General features: G+C 39.4%; 1 protein-coding gene across 1 annotated transcript in view; it reads left to right on the top strand.

Moving 5' to 3' along the window:
• PCSK2 (proprotein convertase subtilisin/kexin type 2) overlaps nt 1-18,542 on the top strand; it is a 107,937-nt gene that overhangs the window by 42,617 nt on the left and 46,778 nt on the right. Inside the window, exons 3-5 of the mRNA XM_010575053.1 lie at nt 9,014-9,127; nt 10,805-10,913; nt 12,913-12,950. Coding sequence (XP_010573355.1) covers nt 9,014-9,127; nt 10,805-10,913; nt 12,913-12,950 — 261 coding nt within the window. The remainder of the gene's footprint in view (nt 1-9,013; nt 9,128-10,804; nt 10,914-12,912; nt 12,951-18,542) is intronic.

Raw genomic sequence — 18,542 nt, 5'->3', positions numbered from 1 at the left:
AAATGTGAATTGTATTTTTCCAAGCAGATGTCTCAAGGCAAATGATGAGCTATTAGATGAAATTTGAGTGGGAAGAAGGCTGTGGAGGATGAAGTGGAAGTGTGACAAGTTATAGCACAGGTCAGAAGCCAGCTTTTAAGTGCAGAATCATTTTGGAGACTCAGGGTTTATTTTCAGCTTGTGTTGCAGAGTTACTTTAAGATCTCATCCTCTGCTGATTCAGTTTCCCTAAATGATGATGCATACTTACACAGGCATATTGCAAGACTCTTCCAGTCTGCATATATGCAGTACACTTGAACGTAATACCTGTAAAGCAAATTGGCATATTCAGAAAGAAAATGCATGAAATTAGAGGTAAAGCTGCTACAAATGATGCTTTATGACTGGAAATGTGTTTGGACATTAGCACAAATATTCACATTTACAAGAATTCTCTTCTGCGTCAGGGTGGGTCAAGGGTGTCAATTGAGTCTTCCCATACAAACCAAACTGAACGTGTTTTTCTCCAAGTGATACTTTCTCGCAGTCCACACTTATCTGGAGACTTGCTGCATGAAATAAATTAACTTAAAATCAACAGACTTAGAGGAATCTTTAGCCTATGAGCACTTCCCTTCTCTTGGGATGTATCAGATATTCATTGCTTGTGCGGAAGCAGCAACCATACAGATGGAATCTTTAAAAAGGAGGTTATATAAAGGTGGACTCTGTAGTACCTCTCTCCTTGTAGGACCAGTGAGCTATTGTGAAGCAGGAGGAAAGTCCTTTGCTGGAAGACTGCCCAGGAATATAAGAAATGGTCCAAAGTTATAAATGAACAAATGATGACAAAGAGGGAATTATTACATTAGAAGATTCAGCATCGTGTGAGCACCTCTCTTCTTTGTACTGCATAGATAATATCTAAAAGCTAGTCTCAATGCCGAAAGGTTTGCAATCTTAAAGATGAACTGGGCCGGATTCCTGTTTAAACTAAAACCCTTTTATACCACAGAGAAGCTGCAAATATAACGTAGACCCACTTTGGGTATCACCTCAGAGGTTGATGGTGGCCTTTGTAATGAATGAAAATCACTCCATGAAAAGACTTCTACTGTTGAGGAAGAATGAAATGGTGGGGTTATTTTTTTTCAAGCATGATGTTTTAAGGAAGGTATACCTGCAGTGCTTGGCAAGGGGATGTAAGAGAAGGGAAAACTGTGAGTTGTAGCAACTAATTTTGCAGCTAAGAAGGGAGGATCTGCAGTCAATAATGCCCTACATGCATGGGGCCCAATTTTCTTTTCTGTCACCAGGCATGCTGTTGTTTACACCTGCTCTGAGAGGTGGTTATACTGATTGGGAGAGTCTGATCATTTCTGTGGCCCAATGTAACTGGTGAGACAGTGAAGTGCAAAATTTACCCGCAAGCTGCTGATAAAGTTTCCCCGTGCTTTGCAGTCTCTCCAGATCCACTGGAGAGACTAATGCATGAGTTACAGCCCATCTCTGGGGAATTTCTTTCTTATGGAGATGTTTGATTTTGTAACTGAAGTGACTGACCTACTGTCTTGAGATAAGACATTGTTTGAAATATAAATTACTTTGACTTTTCTGTCATTATAGTCCATAAAGTGTAATGTCAGCTTCTCCATGTAGAATAAGAAGCAGTTTTTCATTCCTTCGGAAACTTCTTAAGATTTCAGAAATGCTCCTGCTCTCTTTTTGGCTTGTCTAAGCAGTGAAAAAATTGGAAATAAGAACGGAGTTCCTAGAATAGCCAGCACCTGTGATAGTGTGGATCCTGATATGGCCCTCGTGCCAAACTGAGGAGGGAGCAGAGGTGTGAAGCAGTTTGCTTGTTCTTGAGGCAGTGCACTGCATATCAAGAGATCCAGGGCTTTTTCTCTGTCTCAGTCTTTCCCCTTAATAAATTCTATCCTAGAGCAAAAAAACTTTATCAAAGAGGGCATGATCCTATGGAAATTTCTGTTTTACCAAATGGGCATTTTCCATTGCAGACCATTCATACTCAGCATTCATTTTACATTGCAGCCTAAACAACTCACTTGCATTTCAAAGTGGAAGCTAGAGGAGCGCTATTGATTGCTTAGCTGAGCAGGTTGAATATGATCTGCAGCCTCCTCTTACACATTGATTCCTTGTCTCTTTACTCACTGCTTCCTGAATGTCACTGAACTGTGAGAGGCCTGCTAAATGGACAAAAATATTGATTTCTTTTCCCCTTCTTTTATTTTTGAAAGCTCCTTATTTACCAAGCACTGAACTAGTATCAGGAAAACAAAAGGTCACAAAATAAGGCAGACGCAAGTCAGTTCTTGCTTTTTTTTTTTTTTTTTTTTTAAATATGAACTTGGTTGAAACATGAGTTCTTTAAATTGTGTTTCCATCAAGAAAGGTTAACTGCCTGGCTGGAACCTTTAAGTGCAGGCTGTTCACCTTCATATTTTACTATTGTCTGATTGATGCTGAATTTCTGGGGCAGTTTCCTAAATGGCCATACCTCTGGTGTTATGATTTTCAGTGATTTTTGCAGAGAAGGTAGTGAGCAGCCCCAACTATGCTGGGATTTTCTGTGCAAGGCAATCAGTAACAGTCTTTTGTCAGAGTTTAATGGTGTAGTATTTTGTCCCTGTTTTGTTCTACTGGGAGTGTGACACTGTGCAATACTGAAGCCGGGGGGGGGGGAAGTTCAAAGAGCACAAGCTGGAGTCAAGTAAAACTGACAAGACATCCCAAGAGGGGTGGCTGGGGACAGCATAAGTGTCCAGAAGCTTTAGTAGTTGCTGATGGTCTATATAAACTTAGAAGTGTTTGGGCAGGCAAATGGAGTTGGTTAGAGAAAGTGGAAAACTAGAACTGGTCCAGAACATCTAAGGAAGTGTAACAAGTGAAAAAAGCGGCAGGTCCTTGATATCCAATGACGCTGTTTCAACTAGTAACAAAACAAAAAAGTAACAGCAAGGTAAAGGGGTGGCTAAGAACAATGAAAAATGGACATATTTTACAGTGGAAGTGACTTCCAGAAATCAAAGCAATTTTCATGCTGTCTATGCTTGTCATTATGAAAATAGCCATTTAAAAGTATATAAAACAAGAGTGATAAAAGTATTTTGATGGAAAGAGATGCATTTTTACTTTCATGGAATCTTTCAAATTGAAAAAAAAAAATTCTTCCTCTGTCCTTTGCTTAGAAATGGCAGGGAAGATTGAGTTGATAAACTTTAAAGTTTCAAAGGACTTGTGCTTTAACAGCTGCTATGTCTTTGCTGTAGTGACTCTAACTGTACCTACCAAGGAGTGGCAAGATAGCTTGGAGAAAGGGTCCCTGTGCAAAAAACTCCCCAGAGATTAGTGGATATAGGTGGAAGAGGCACTTGGAGGCTGTTATGAATAATCCACCAGACACAGCTATGGTAAGGAAGAGGGACTCGTTGCTATGTATGGAGGGAGCCATGCAAACCTTTGAAAGTTATTAGCTGGCTTGAGAGGAGCAGCTGTCATTTGATTAATAAATATTGGATGGTCAGTGACACTCACAAGCCCCCTGACATCCCTGCTTATTCTTTCTGGGCCTTGAAACAGGCTCAGAAAGTTTGAAATCAAGCACATGGATCCAGCTATGTCAAGACAAAAGGCATCAGTTTTCTGCATTGCTGTGGCTGGATGGAGTCTAGCAGCATGTCGTGGTTTAACCCCAGCCAGCAGCTAAGCACCACACAGCCACTCGCTTGCTCCCCCCGCAGTGGGATGGGGGAGACGATCAGAAGGGTAAAAGTGAAAAAACTTGTGGGTTGAGATAAAGACAGTTTAATAGGTAAAGCAAAAGCCACGCATGCAAGCAAAGCAAAACAAGGAATTCATTCACTACTTCCCATCAGCAGGCAGGTGTTCAGCCATCTCCAGGAAAGCAGGCCTCCATCATGCTTAACAGTTACTTGGGAAGACAAACGCTGTAACTCCGAATGTCCCCCACTTCCTCCTCCTTCCCCCAGGTTCGTATTGCTGAGCATGACATCATATGGTCTGAACATCCCTTTGGTCAGCTGGGATCAGCTGTCCCGGCTGTGCACCCCCAGCCTCCTCACTGGTGGGGTGGGGTGAGAAGCAGAAAAGGCCTTGCCTTTGTGTAAGCACTGCTCAGCAATGACGAAAACATCTCGGCATTATCAAGTGTTTCCAGCACAAATCCAAAACACGGCCCCATACTAGCTACTATGAAGAAAATTATCCCAGCCAAAACCAGGACACAGCCTCACCACCCTAGGTTATTGGTTCAATAGCAGAAATGAGCTGTCCCCATTGCCATTTAAAAGTGATTCAGTTCTGGTTCATCTGACTTTAGTTATGGTTCGAGTAGGTCTGTACTTTCTTTTTGCTAGTGAGGAGGGTCAGCATTATTCATTTTATTTTGTAGTGGAGAGTCACACAAAACTTGGTTACTTTGGGCCTTTAACAGAAATATGGAAGAATGTGACATGAGTGCTCCTCTCTGACATCTTCAGAGCTTACCAGCAAGCAGCTGTGGGACAATACAGGTGATGAGTGTGTACTCTGTGAATGGGATCAGTGTTTCCCTGATAGATATATCTCTCTTATGTTACATGGATGGAGTGATAGTAAAATTAAATGTCTTTGTGTTTACTTAGAGTGAAATCAGAGGTGAAAAAGACACACTCATTAACTCTGTACAGGGTTTAGAAGCAGATGGATAAGACCCCAAAAAGCTGCTATAGGTGCATGATATCCCATTCTCATTACTTTTTAAAGAGAGTTAGGTGTGCAGATCGCTCTGTTGCACTTGAACTTTTCTGCCTCCATCTTTTGGTGCCACTATGTTTCTTTGGATATCAGAAATTAATGACAGCAACAGTTAGGACAGCTTTCCACTAGCTGAAGGTGGTTTATTTGACAATGCCTTTGTGCGTCTGGACACTGTTCCAAACCACCTTTATGGGAGACTGATCTTCAGTACAATTCATAGGGCCTAAGTCCAACCACCAGCCTGACTTCTTCAAAAATACAGGCTATCAGTTTATAACTTCTTACTTTATCTTCAGGAACAGACCTGTGTTGACCCTGAGGCTTTAGAGAAAAAAGAACCACTACTTCCTTTGATTGATCATCTCACTGCTATGTTGGTTTTTTTTTAAAAAAGTCATGCCTACTAGATTTTATCAGAGGGAATGCCTTTTTTCCTCTGGAATTTGGCCTGAATTATCCTGTTCTGAAGTTCTTGATTCTTGAGATTGGGGTTGTGTGTACTGTTCCCCTTTTGTGCACCCGCTGGTATAATTTAGTAAATCTGTCATTTATGCTCAATATAACAGAGTCATTTAACTGCAGGAGCTCACCAGTACAATTAACCTTGTTCTGTCAAAACGAGGAGCTGATTATCTTGGCATTCACAGGAACATAGAGCACAGTTAGAGTGCTGCCATTTTTGGCCCTCCTGGAGCAGTACTGCAGTCAATTGATTATTTTGTTAATTTGTTCTGTATCAGTATCCTGCTGGTTTATTATCATCCAAGTGACTTTATGCACCATGCATAAGTACATTAAAAATCAATACTTGAACCTTTATTCCTTGTAAAGATCTTATCATCCATGGGCTAACTTCTTTGATGCATGACCTTCATGCTGATTACAACACTGCTAGTACCTTTTACATAGTTTAGTTGCATGCTAATAAAGTAGGTGCTCAGATTTTGTTCTTTACTTAATCCTGTATCCTAACAAAAAAGGAATAAGTGAATTAAGAATGAAATAAACAAAAGGCTGTTACTGCTGATAAATAAGCCTAATTTTGAGACAGTAAACTTCATGCTATTTTAGTAAGAAAATCTTGTTCCTTCACTATGTTCTAATAAGTATGATGCTTCACAGGCTTGAATCCCTTAGAGATGCTATTATCAGAAGCCCGAGTCTTATGAATGCTGTTTTTCCTGCTTCGGTTAGAGAAACAAGTATTTAAAAGATGGCATGAGGTTGCATTGTGCATTGGATTGAGGGCTGGATTCCAGGTCTGAACTTGACACAAGTACATGGGATTATTGTTGTTACAAGATCAGAATATTTTCCAATGATTTTCTAGTGTTGCACATGCAGAGATGTTATCTTGTGTATGTGTTTTTGAAACAATGTGACACAATTCTTCCTGCATTTGTGTTACTGATGTCACAGGAAGGCCTGCTCTTCTTTAAGAAGAAAACCATAAGACAGAAGCAGAATCATATGCGGTCCCTCTCCTGATCTAGACTAGATATGAAAGCACAAGTTCCCAGCTCTGGAAAAACACCATTTTTCTAATGTAGATACCCAGTTGGCCAGAAGACTAGGATTCTCCCAAATCAGCTGTCTGCAGTACTAAATGGGCAGTTCTCCACTCAAATAATTGGATTTGCATCATCCCTTTCCAAGTTTGTTCTATTGGGGATTTTTTTCTGGAATATATGGATGTTATCTGATCTTGGGATCATTGCTTTCTAGACACATTTTCTTCAGGAGAAAGGCAAGTTCTTACCTCGCGCTGGCTAAGATCCATATACAAGGCAACTGAATGAGGTGATTTGTAGCTTATGTAAGTGAGGAGCTACCAAGGCCTTACCCAAGCCTTTCACCTCATTTCATGACAGAAATGCCTAATCTTTTCTGTATGCAATTGTATGAGTTACCATCATTTGCGAATGTGAGGAAACCCCACCTTGTTTCTGTAGTGAAAAAGAGGCCTTGGAATTTCTGACACTGTTACATCAGTGGATGTTTAACAACCTGTATGCCTTTTGTCCATGTGAAATACCCAGAAAACAGCCTACAGAGTGGTTTTAGTTCAGAGAAGGTTATACCTCCTTGAGGGGTATATTTCCTTGTCTCAGGAAATTATAATACAATGCAATATAATAGAAAAAATAAATTATATTTTATTGTGAAGATGGAACAAATCAGACAAATGAGATGATCCTGAAGAGGGAAACCAGCCTGTGCTATTTCTGCAAATTGCTCCCCCACTTCCTCCAGGTTGTCTTAAAGAAAAGCCAGGGCTCCTCAGCATTGCTTTTTAATTAGTAGAAATCCTTTTGTACTAAATCCTAATTCAGTGCCTTAATGCAGCAGGTCCTGCAGAGCCTGCAAGCTTGCGTGGGAGCACAAATACATGAAATCTTTTTCTCTGGCATCCCTCTAAGTGAGGCTTGGCTTCTGTTCATAATTATTTTCTGTGGTGACAGCTTGGGGTTTGCAGTCACAAGCAGAGAGGCAGGGGTGGTAACAGAGGAAGATATAATGACAGGTGATTGCTCTGTTGTCTCCATGGCATCACTGAGCCTTATCTTAGAGCTATCAAACAGTGTGCTTATACCTTTCTTTACTCTGTACAGGTACCTCAGGCCACTAAGTATACCTAGTATGGGTCCTACTTAATCACTGTCCTCTTTCCAGCTTATTTGGTATTAGGTTTTTTCTTTATTTTCAATCTGCTCTGCTTTTAATGAACCTGCACAAGTAATGGAGACACACATATAAATGAAAGCACCTACCAATTCAATATTTTATCATTTAGTACCTTTAGTTAAGGAGTTAGAATTCATACAAGTAAATTTTTAGAAACATTTGATGCTGCCTTTTCAGGGCACATTGCCCCATCCTGCTCACTATGAATTGGTATTAGGTTTTCAGGGTTATAATGAAGCAATATAGCTACGAGGAAAATAGCTTTTAGCCTCCATCAGTTAGATCCCAGTTTCATCTCAGCCTTAGGCACCTCACTGAGCACTGTCTTTTGAGGCTCCTGCTTTAATTAATGGAGACAGAAGGACACCTCCAAGAATGACTCAACTAACCTAAGATCTGATTTAGCCTTTGGATGAATTTCTCCTCTGTTGATTTTGACTGACATTATATGAGTTACTGCAACACAGTGGTGTAATTCCTGTATATATTTTTTTAATTAAATGCTGGAACTCTTCATGCTATCTTGGTTCCAGGTGTTAGGCTAAAGAGTACAAAAAGAGTATGTCAAACTTGACAGCACTTCTGCAAGGTCTGGGAGTATGTTAGCACATATTATGGCTCCAGTTACAACCATTCAGTGGTCTCCTTTAGGAGTGCTCTTTTACATGGGTACAAATAAGATGATTATGGTCTGACATTTGTAATTCCTGCCTCCAAAGATATTTGTGTGTCTAACTTATTTTCTACAGTGCTTACTTAAATGCTTTTGTGGATTTGCTGTTTATAAAGAAAAGGATCTTAAAAAGTATGGCTACTTGTGTTTCATAACCAGTATTTTCATATCTTACACTTTAGCCAGTGTGGTCAGTTTACTGGCTTCTTTGCCATTTAGTTTTTCTTGCCAGTGTATTTATTTACCACTTTTTTATTGCAGTGATAATCCCTGAAAGTAGATCGCTTTACAAGACGTGTTTTCAAGACCCTCAGGAGCATGATGAAAGCACACAACACCAGATTTTTTTCTCCCAACAAATATTTTTGGCAGGAAAGGCTATCTAATACTCTGAAAATGCCCTGGAGAAAAATCTGAAAAAGTAAAAGCGTGGTTGAGACCTGCATCCTCATTTTATCAAATGTCTGCAGCTTGGAACAGTGACATACTGGGAATCAAATACTTTTAGCTTCCAATAAGAACAATGTTTTGATTTTGGTGGCAAAGAAGAAGTATGGCAAGAACCATGATAATAATGATGCTGGAATAGGGGCTCTTTCTTATGCAGATTGTTGGGTGTCTAAAACATGTTCAAGATGTAGCTTTCCTCCAGATAGGACGCTTCTGGGTGTCTCTCCCCCATGTAGCCATTGTATTAGTCCTGGAGCTCTCTACCTCTTTGCAAATTTTGGTTGAAATCAGTCACCGATTTAGAAGTTGCAAATGAATGACACAAACACAAGTAGAGTGATTTCATAATCCTTACCTCTCACGAAAACAAAGCTAAAAAAATCTTTGTGTATGTGATTAACAATGTTGAGCTAAAGATGTAAAAATTAACCCTTCCAGGTAAGGAAAGCTGTGCAACAGGAAGGCTTCAGCAGAAGGAAGCGAGGATATAGAGAAATCAATGACATTGACATCAACATGAATGATCCTTTATTTACAAAGCAATGGTACCTGGTAAGTTTTGAAAGAAAATCACAGTAATCATAAATAAATAACTGACATTCAAGCTATTCTGTGCTGTTGCAATGTTTTGCAAGAGTTCTTTCCAAATATGTCACAAGAACTTGGGAATGGATCCAAGGCTCGGTCCTGTTGTTTTTAACTGTACTTCTTTTATGCTGGGAAGACCCAGCACATTTCAAGAGCTAAATTTCATTTCAGTCAACGGAAAGATCCTTAGAAGGCTTGAAAGAGAACTGTATTGGTATCCTGTGGGCATTCCTGGTGTGCTGATGTGACCCCTAAAACTGCATATGAATCATGTCTTTGAGCTGTTGCCAGGTAAAATATTGTTATAGAATTATAACAAAAAGTTCTAGTGTATTGGCTAGGAAAAGTTGAGGTTTTGAATATTAATTGATTTTCTTCTGTCAAAAGCAGAACAGCTGAAAACTGATTAATTTTGGCTTAAGCTAATGTCAAAAGAAATTAATATTTTGCTAAATCATTTCATTTTTAATGTGTCATATTTTATAGGGTGAAGTCTTCAGTCATAAAAGAAAAACTAAATTTTTACATTGAAGTAGCCAAAATGGTATTTTTCTATTTAAAAGGTTGATAAAGTAATTTTGGTCAGTTTTAATGTTGCAACCTATTTATGATGAAATACTTAGTAACTGCAGTACTGCCTTGTTAACTTAAGAAGGGTCTTTTTGCTTAAGAATAGTGTTTCTTATTCTCTTTCCTTTTAATCCATTTCTTATGTTTTATAAATCCATCCAATATGGCTGGGTTTTTTTCTGAAGACAAGAGTTTTCAGATGAATGAGGGCACATTAGCAAGGATAGGACTTCATCCTTGATGCGATGATAAACTACAGTGTGGATTAATTCACTTCTTTCTGGTACTTCAATTAAAATGTAGCAGTGATAAAAATAACAAAATTTTTATGAAGCTATAGATTTTTCAGATTCTAAAGTACACTAAAATGTGTTTTAAAATGAGATGTGTCTGACACAAAATTGAAAATGTTTGCATCTGGAACAGCAAAAGCCATATTATTTTTCCTATGGAACTTGAAAAATTTGCAAATGAGGTTAGTGAACATAAGTAATGCCTGAAGATACAGGGGATTGCCTGTACTGCAGAACCATAGAATCACACGCACACACAAGGTTGGAAAGGACCCTTGAAGTTCATCTAGTGAACTTTCCTGCTTAAAGAAGGGCTAACTCAGTTATCAAAGAAATTGTTTCTGGTACTAAACCCAGTGGTCATGAGTTTCAGTAGATCGCTGCTTTCAAGAAAAAAGCATTTCCTGCTCACAAAAAAGTCCTCTGTAAAATCCATTGGTGTAACTTTTTACTGGATTGACCCAGTGCCCTGACATGCTTAAGTAGAAAAGCCATTTTTTGGGTCCAAAAGATGCAGTGTTTAACCTAATCTTATAAATCACGAAGAAGTGAATTTACCCAGGGTTCATTTTTTGTTTAGTGTTTTGTTTTTTTCTTTTTTTTTTTACTGCTGCATTATTGCCCTAGATATGATTATGTACAGATGTGCACTCCAAAGCAAATGGGATATATTTTCCATACCAAAGATACATGCAAAAACGTAAAGCAAAATTCAGTAGCTGTGGAAATGTGTCAATCAAGTAAAAAAAGCTATTCTTCTTTTTCACTGATGTATTAGATTAACACTGGTCAAGCAGATGGGACTCCTGGACTTGACCTTAATGTAGCTGAAGCATGGCAGCTGGGATACACAGGGAAGGGAGTAACCATAGGAATTATGGATGATGGTAAGTGAAGACTGAGTGCTAATTTAGTATTTTTAAGTAGCTTTTTCCATGTAATCAAAGTCAAAAAAAGATTGAAAAGTAATAATGGATTGCTTGTCGTGGTGAGACTACCAGCCTCCTTAAAGACTTTGAGATCTTCAGGGAAAACATGTTATAAAGACTTCACTAAGGATACTGAAGCATGGATATCCAAGCATTAAAAGTAGTTTGCAATTATCACTCAGATATCTTCCAGGGCTATAATGGCCATTAAGCTAAAGGAGAGACTCCCTTTGACTTCTGTAGGCACTGACTGGGGGAAGTAATTGCTGTGCAAAAAGTACTTAAGAAAACACTCTCTGGGTTACATTATTCTCAAAATCATACTTGACAGCTGAAATAATTAAACACTTTCATGCTGAATGTCAATAAAGGCCTGCATATTAAATGTATTACTAATTTGAGGCTAAGTTCAGGGAAGATGAAGATAAAAGGTACAGTTGCAGTCACAGCTGTTCTACTCATGGGTTCCTTGCTGAAGTACAGGAGTTCTGTGCAGTCTCTCAACACTTTTCTTGGGCTAAATTTTGAATGTTTTCCTTTTATGGTGACTGAATAATATTAAAAATAAATAAATAAAATGTCTGGATCCCCGTATGTTTTCTAGGATCAACTGAGATCTGCCCTCACTTACTTCTGTTCCTCATCTGCTTACTTCTAAGACAAGGTTTCTGTGGAAGTAGGAAGGTAGACTTAGACACCTGTATGTTGATGAGAGATCAGTCTCATGTGAAAGATGTTCTCTCATGTGATGTCATGAGAAATCACAATTTCACTGATCCCACAGAGGCAGGACTAGCTTTCAGAATAGCTAGGCATGGCTGTGATGGGCGTGATGACAAACGATTTGAGCTTCAGGTCAAATAAAGCTGTTGGCCCATCAGATACAGCTTTTAGAGAAGGGAGTAACTTGCCTTATATTCACTTAGAGTAACTCTGGATGAGAGCACCTGAATAACATGATTCTTCATTGAGACTTTTGTTGTCCACCTACCACTTGGATCAGTAAGGCTCTCTGCAGATACAAGGGTCTCTTCATGCAAATGTAGTGCTAAGTACCCTACATAATAGGAGGTAATCACTTCATCAGAATAACTATGATAATACAACATTCTCGCTGCAGTTAAAATTGAACATATAATAGTGAGGTAGTTGGAGACATGGGGCAGAGTAATGATCAAAATGTAACATGAGAGTGGTGGCCATTTCTTTGTATGTTTTAACTGGATATGTAATAGGACAGGTTATCCCATCTGAGTGTAGATGTGCTGCTTCTGTTACACCATCCACTGGGATTTGTATATTTGCCATATGTAGAAAGATACCATGCATTAGAACGAGTATATTTCATACCACTGCCCTGTTACAGTCTTTAGCACACGACCAAGGTGCAGAGCCTATGCTCAGATATTTCCTAAAATGGACTAATCCAATATTAAAAGTTCTCTTTCATACACAAAATCCAAAATGTTTGCCTTGGTGATCTCCCCAAGTCTAGTTTAGGTAATTTTCTGTCTACTTAGTTTACGATTTTCCATGGTTAAAAATACTCATTTTTATATCCTGTATCCAGGGCTTACTGATCTTGTTAGTTTTGGTATGCTTTGAGATGATAGAACTTGTATAAAGATAAATTGTGATTTAAACTAATCTTAATAAGTAAATATGATCTAGTCTACAAAACAGGTCAATAAATTTTGTCGCTGAGCTCACCTTTTCAATTGGCACCTGGTTTTTGACATAAATGATTGAAAACTCCTAGCTGGGACTGCATCAGTAATGGTACACCAGTTTAAAAGTCCACATTTAAAAACTGGAATCTCACTTCAGTCAGTTGCATTATTTGCCATGATCATTTTCTTATGTTTGCAAAGGAATCTTGTTTTGTTCTGTGATTATTAGAAAATCTTTTTTGAAACTCTTAACCTTTGCTTTCTGTTTTGTCATTATCTTATTGCAGGAATTGATTATCTGCATCCAGATCTTGCATCAAATTATGTAAGTACATGCTGACCTTTCCTGTAAAATGTGGATTTTCTTCTTGTTGTAGTCCCTCTGCTACAAAATTTTCAATAATGAGTGGAACAATAGTACAGCTGAACTGCTGATCTTACAGATGATACGTTTCACATGGAAAGAAGCAGACTAAAAATGGGACACTCTGTGCAAGGAATGGAAAGGTGACAAGGCTCTTTGTGGAGGAATGACAGTGCTGCCTCGCATTAAATAAGCTGCAGCTTGCAATATTGGATTTAGGACAGAAATGAGTAACCTGGGAATTGGCTCTAAATCCTGCTATTAAGATGCAGAATGCACCTGTCACTTGGAGGGCCACAGAGCTGTGGGCTGTGGCAAGGCATGTATTAGCCTTTGAAACCTCCAGGAACAGCTTAATTCCTTTATAACAGGTGATTTGATGCAGTACTTCAAAGCATGTGCAGGGCAAATTGTGTATTCTCAGCACACAGTGTGTCAATTGATTGTTCCGCAAACCTATCTCAGGCTTCAGACCTTTGGACTAGAGGATTTTTATCTTTCTTAATTCTTCTGGGCTCTCCCCAGCCCCCCATGGACGCTAGCACTCCTGTCTCCAGGCGTCTACAAGGGCTTCCAGTACCCATGGACTGTGGGTTGCCTTTGTGGTACGCTGGTCTCATGCTGTGCTTGCGGCAGTCCGTTGGGCCATGGGCATCAAGAAGCAGTGGCTCCTTCCCGGGAGGCTGCAGTGTCTCTGCTTTAGGTCTTGCTATTCTCCTGCAGTCAGTGGCTTCCTGAGGGAAGCCCAGGTTTCTTCAGCTAAGCAATGTGGTTTAGTTTGCAATTCCAATTAAATGAAAAGAAGGAACAAAGACAATAGGAAATTTTGGTAAAAACATGAGCCATTCAGATAGAACAGCTCCAAAATGAGAAAGTTATTCTTACGTACTTCCAATTTGGGAAATAATAACACGCAGGATGAAAATCTATTTGTTGTTGCAAGTAGCAAAGCACATTTGGTAAAGAATAAATGGATATAGAAGGTGTTTACTTTGGACAAGGAATTTGGAAAATAGCTGACCGCAGAGGTAAAGTGCAGGATAGGCAGTTTCACTCCTTATGAACTGATTTAATAACTTGATAGCGGCTAATTAAACCCTGTGCCCTGACTGCAAAATTCTCTCCCAAGGGAATAACTCAGTAGGATGTTCCCATAAATTGATACAAATAAAGAATATTGTAAAGGACAGCCTTTTTCTTTGCAGGAATTGTCTGTGTGTATGTTCTAGCGTATAATCTGGGCAAAGCACACACTCTTTACTCACTTTCCAGCAGCAGGTGGTGGACAAAGTATGTGGGAATATTCTGGTTCTAAAAATCATGTTTCAAATAAACAAGCAAAAAGTCTGTACACCATATCTGATACAATGTCAAATAGGTACAGTTCTGCTGTTAACAGTGAACCTAAGATCACGCTCAGAAACCAAAAATAGATTTCTCAGTAATACAAGGTTTTCTCTTTTAATTCTAAAAATATTTTCCGTTTGATGGATAAATATTTGTCAGGCTTAGCAGAAATGTATTGGTTTTAGAGTGCCAACAGTAAGTATTCTAGAATTTAATGGAAAATGACACAGAGAATGAGAATGCACAGACATGGTGCTAGAAATCAGAAAATAGTAGAGCAGGGGAGAAATCTGAGACTTCTGAAAATAAATATTGGAGTGAAAATTGGAGAAGAAAAGCTGTCTGGGCATGGGGACAACAAACCTTTTAATGGCAGTCACGAAAGACTTGTGAGGAGACTGATCTTGAGATGAGAATCTGAAAAGGTTTGTGTAGGAATGACTTTGTCCAAGCAAGGAGCTGTCCAATAGTGGAGCAATGATCAACACAGGGGAGAAAAGACTGAGGAAGACAGTCATTAAAGGAGCAGCAGAAACCCCATCTGAAAGATCAGTCTTAAAGGAGATACCACCCCAATGCTTTCAATACAGCAATACAAAAATATGAGCTATCACATGAAATCTGTGGTTCTAGGCTGTCACAGCACTGGGGGGGCGGGGGCAGAGCTTGAATTTAAATTGTTCTTATCTCAACCCACAAGTTTTACTTTTTTTACTATTCTCCTCCCCATCCCACTTGGAGGGGGGAAGTGAGTGAGCAGATGCGTGGTGCCTAGTTGCTGCCTGGGCTTAAACCACAACAGTAGTTCATCTTTATTGCCTAAGGTTCACTTTTAATTCCATGCTGAATATACCAGAGGACGCAGCAAGGAAACATGCTGATAAATCAGCACATTCTATGCAAGGTAACTAGTAGAAGGGTAAACTTGGTAACCAGTAAGAGGTGCTGGTAACTCCTCACACAGAGCTGGCTGCAGTTGCTGTGTCTGAGAGGTGGCTGGCTGAAGGGCAAAGTTGACTCCTGCTCCCGCTGCTAAAATCTGCCATCTCTTCCCTTGCCCAAGTACAGCACAGCAGTTGCAGGGCTTGGTTCATCTGCACTTTGCCTCTCTTCCTTTCGCTGCAAGGCTGTGTAGGCCTCCTTAAGTCCTAGGAGATCCTGCTCTGACAGCAGCTACTGAGTCTCAGAGACCGTGGGGGCCTTTTCTCCCAGTAGGTAGTAATTTGGGCATGAACTAAAGACAAGGACTTAAATTCAGCTGAAGGAAAGATCGGTTTAGATGTAAAAATGCAATGAAATGAGTCTCTTAAGGAACAAGTTGTTAACTCACTTCAGGCTGGCGTAGCAATTGCAGTCACCTTTGTACAATTCCTATACCACGTTTGGTGTTTCACGACATTTACACTTTGGGGCAGCTTTCTCTTAAGTTATATTGTTTATTTTTAGGAAATTAAAAGCCTACAGCTTATGTTTCTCAAGTGTGTAAATGCCTGCATACCCTGGCAATGTCTGCACATCTTGCTTGGAAAATTGGGAGCAATTAGAAAGTCTCTCAAAGGTGGTGTTTTTGGCACTTGAGCACTTTTCAAGTACAAAATCTGGGCATTAGTTCCTCAGTTTAATTTGGCTTTTATGTTTTTGACTTGCTGGTTTTCTTGCTTGAATAGTTTAATGGGGGTTAGCACTTGACAAAATAGAGGGTCAAGGAAGAGAAAGGGCTTTCTAAAGAAAAAAAACAATTTGTCCAAAAAATTGCTAAACTGTGACCTATCATGTAGAGTGCACTTCTATCCATATTTTTCTTTGCAGTTTCTGAGTTTTACCACCTGAATCATCCATTTGTCTTTTTAATGCACTTTATATACATGAGAAGGAGTGTGCCTGCTCACAGGCTGGGTGGACTGCTCTCCCAGAACACCCTCCCTGCTTGCTGCAGTATAACTACTTGCTTTTCTGGGATCAGGGGGTTATGGCAAAGCTGGAATTTTCCATTCTGCACCATGAATGCAAAGAAACTCATTGTTGAACTATCAATATTTTCTTCCAAGCCCTGGAAACCCTGCAGAGGTTCAGCCTTCAGGAAATTATTATTTTCCCTGCAAAGAGAACCCTTCATTATGAGCTGATAATTAAAAGCTGAAGCCTAATGTACTCCATGGTTTTCTTTCAACTCAGACTATACATACAAAGCCAGCAATTTTCAGGACTGAGTTCTCCAAGTTACAGCATCTGAGTGAGAAAAGAAAAGTGAAGTAACAAGGGCTGCATATTAGCTATGCCTAAAAAAAAAGGAGAACAGCAGCTGTGGGGGGTGTACGTTACAAATTTCAGTACATTGTTTTAAAGAAAAACCTAGGAGAGCAAACGTTGTGCCACAAACAGAAACATAAGCTGATATGTCTCTTGTATCAGTTTGTATTGCAGTACTTTTATAGTTGGACAATGTCTGCTGGTGAAGATGAGTGTAGTTGTGTTATCCCACTTACAGCAGCAGGGAGCTGATCATCTCATGTAAGTGGGTTTGTCCATGATTAGCAGTAGTGAGGAAAACCAGGATCCCACGAAGAGACTCAGGCCAGGAGTAGAAAAATTCCTAGTTTCATTTGGTGTCTGAACTCTGCCTGAAGCTGAAAGCTTGTTTAAAAAAACTGGGGAGGGAGAGAGTACAAGACAAACATTTACTGTAGGAAAACTGGAGGTGACTATGTGAATAGGTAACTTTTTTACAAAGTATTGTTACATGTAAAATGAGAATCATACCGCAATGCTTAATAATAGTAATATAACATATTCAGATAAGAAAAAAAGATTTTGAAATCTGTGGAATTACACAGATGTAATGTGCACAAACATGCAGTCATCCTAGCAGCACTTCATTGCTGTCCCTCCCCTAACTTTTTCTGGTTTTTCTTCTCTGGAACATGTGTCTTTATGGTACAACCTTACGTTCTGTCTTCCAAGGTCCTTACCAGCAGTTACTCAAGCTGTACGCAGGAAAAGGTTTGCTGAACGAAAAAGGCCATATGTAAGGAATGAGGGAAGACTTTCTGGAGTTACCCTGGGGTTAATTGAAGTTTTCTGTCATCCACCATTTCTTATTCAAATGTAAACAGCAGGTGGTCTTACCTGTCTTCTCTTTCCACTTTGGCAACGTGTTCAAACACAAAGCAGTCTCTCTCTCACAACTTCTGGTAACTTTTCAACAGCTAATATGATAACAGCTCCCCCCGCCTTGCTGAGAGGCAAACAGAAGCATATTTTTGGAATAATTATCTTATCACATAAGCAGTGAAATGTTCTAATTCTGTTATGAGCTGCAATTTCCATTGTTTACTATAGGAAGAAAACATCACTGAATAATCTTAACAGCCACAAAAGAAATAAGGAATAGTCCAGGCAATAAATCATACACTCCCATATATGCAGTGAAGCATAGCAACAGCATAAAGGATCTTCTTTCTTTTAGAAAGTCTGTGTTTCCTTCCTTAGCCTGAATTCTGAGTATGCCTTGGCATCCGTGCATGCTGCCCAAAGGACAGGCAAGTTGTTCTGGAGGCCATGAGCCTGATCTCAATGATTTACCAGTATAAATCATCAGTATCTCCACTAAAATCACTGGGACCTGATTGTGGGGGTTTGAAGTTGACTAAACTCCATTGACATCTGTTGAACCATGCTGCTTTGACCCTGATGATCTGCCCCACAGAAATCCCAGCTGATGTAATTGCCCAAGCCCAATAGAGTTCACGTATAACTGATGGTGGGAAAAACATTACCCTTCCAAGACCAAAATCTGTTGGAAATCCTCTGAAGACCTTGAAAAGCTCCCAGTGTCTCCACACTGTAATTAATATCAGCCCAGGAGATCTACAGGGAACGTAAAGCCAAACTGTAGCAGAGTCAGGTTCATACTTGCCTGGTGTCAGTGAATGATGTCAGTTAGCTTTATGAGATCTGATTCCTACGGCATGATTTTCAAAAGATCCTGAGACAGTTACACTGCCATTTCCTACTGCATTTCAAAGGGTTATTGAGCACATGCACTAGACACTTAATTTCAATAAAACTTTACTGCTAATACATCAAAGGTATTTTATGGGCAAACTGCGTGCTGGCCATTGTTGCTAGTACATATTTTTAGTGGCAATGTTGAAATAACACATTATCAAAAAATAAAGAACAAAATAATCTCTTTCAGATGTTCAA

This window comes from Haliaeetus leucocephalus, unplaced genomic scaffold (assembly GCF_000737465.1).
Source record: "Haliaeetus leucocephalus isolate CR32 unplaced genomic scaffold, Haliaeetus_leucocephalus-4.0 Scaffold450, whole genome shotgun sequence".
Taxonomy (NCBI): Eukaryota; Metazoa; Chordata; class Aves; order Accipitriformes; family Accipitridae; genus Haliaeetus; species Haliaeetus leucocephalus.
This window is presented reverse-complemented; position numbering and strand designations above follow the sequence as displayed.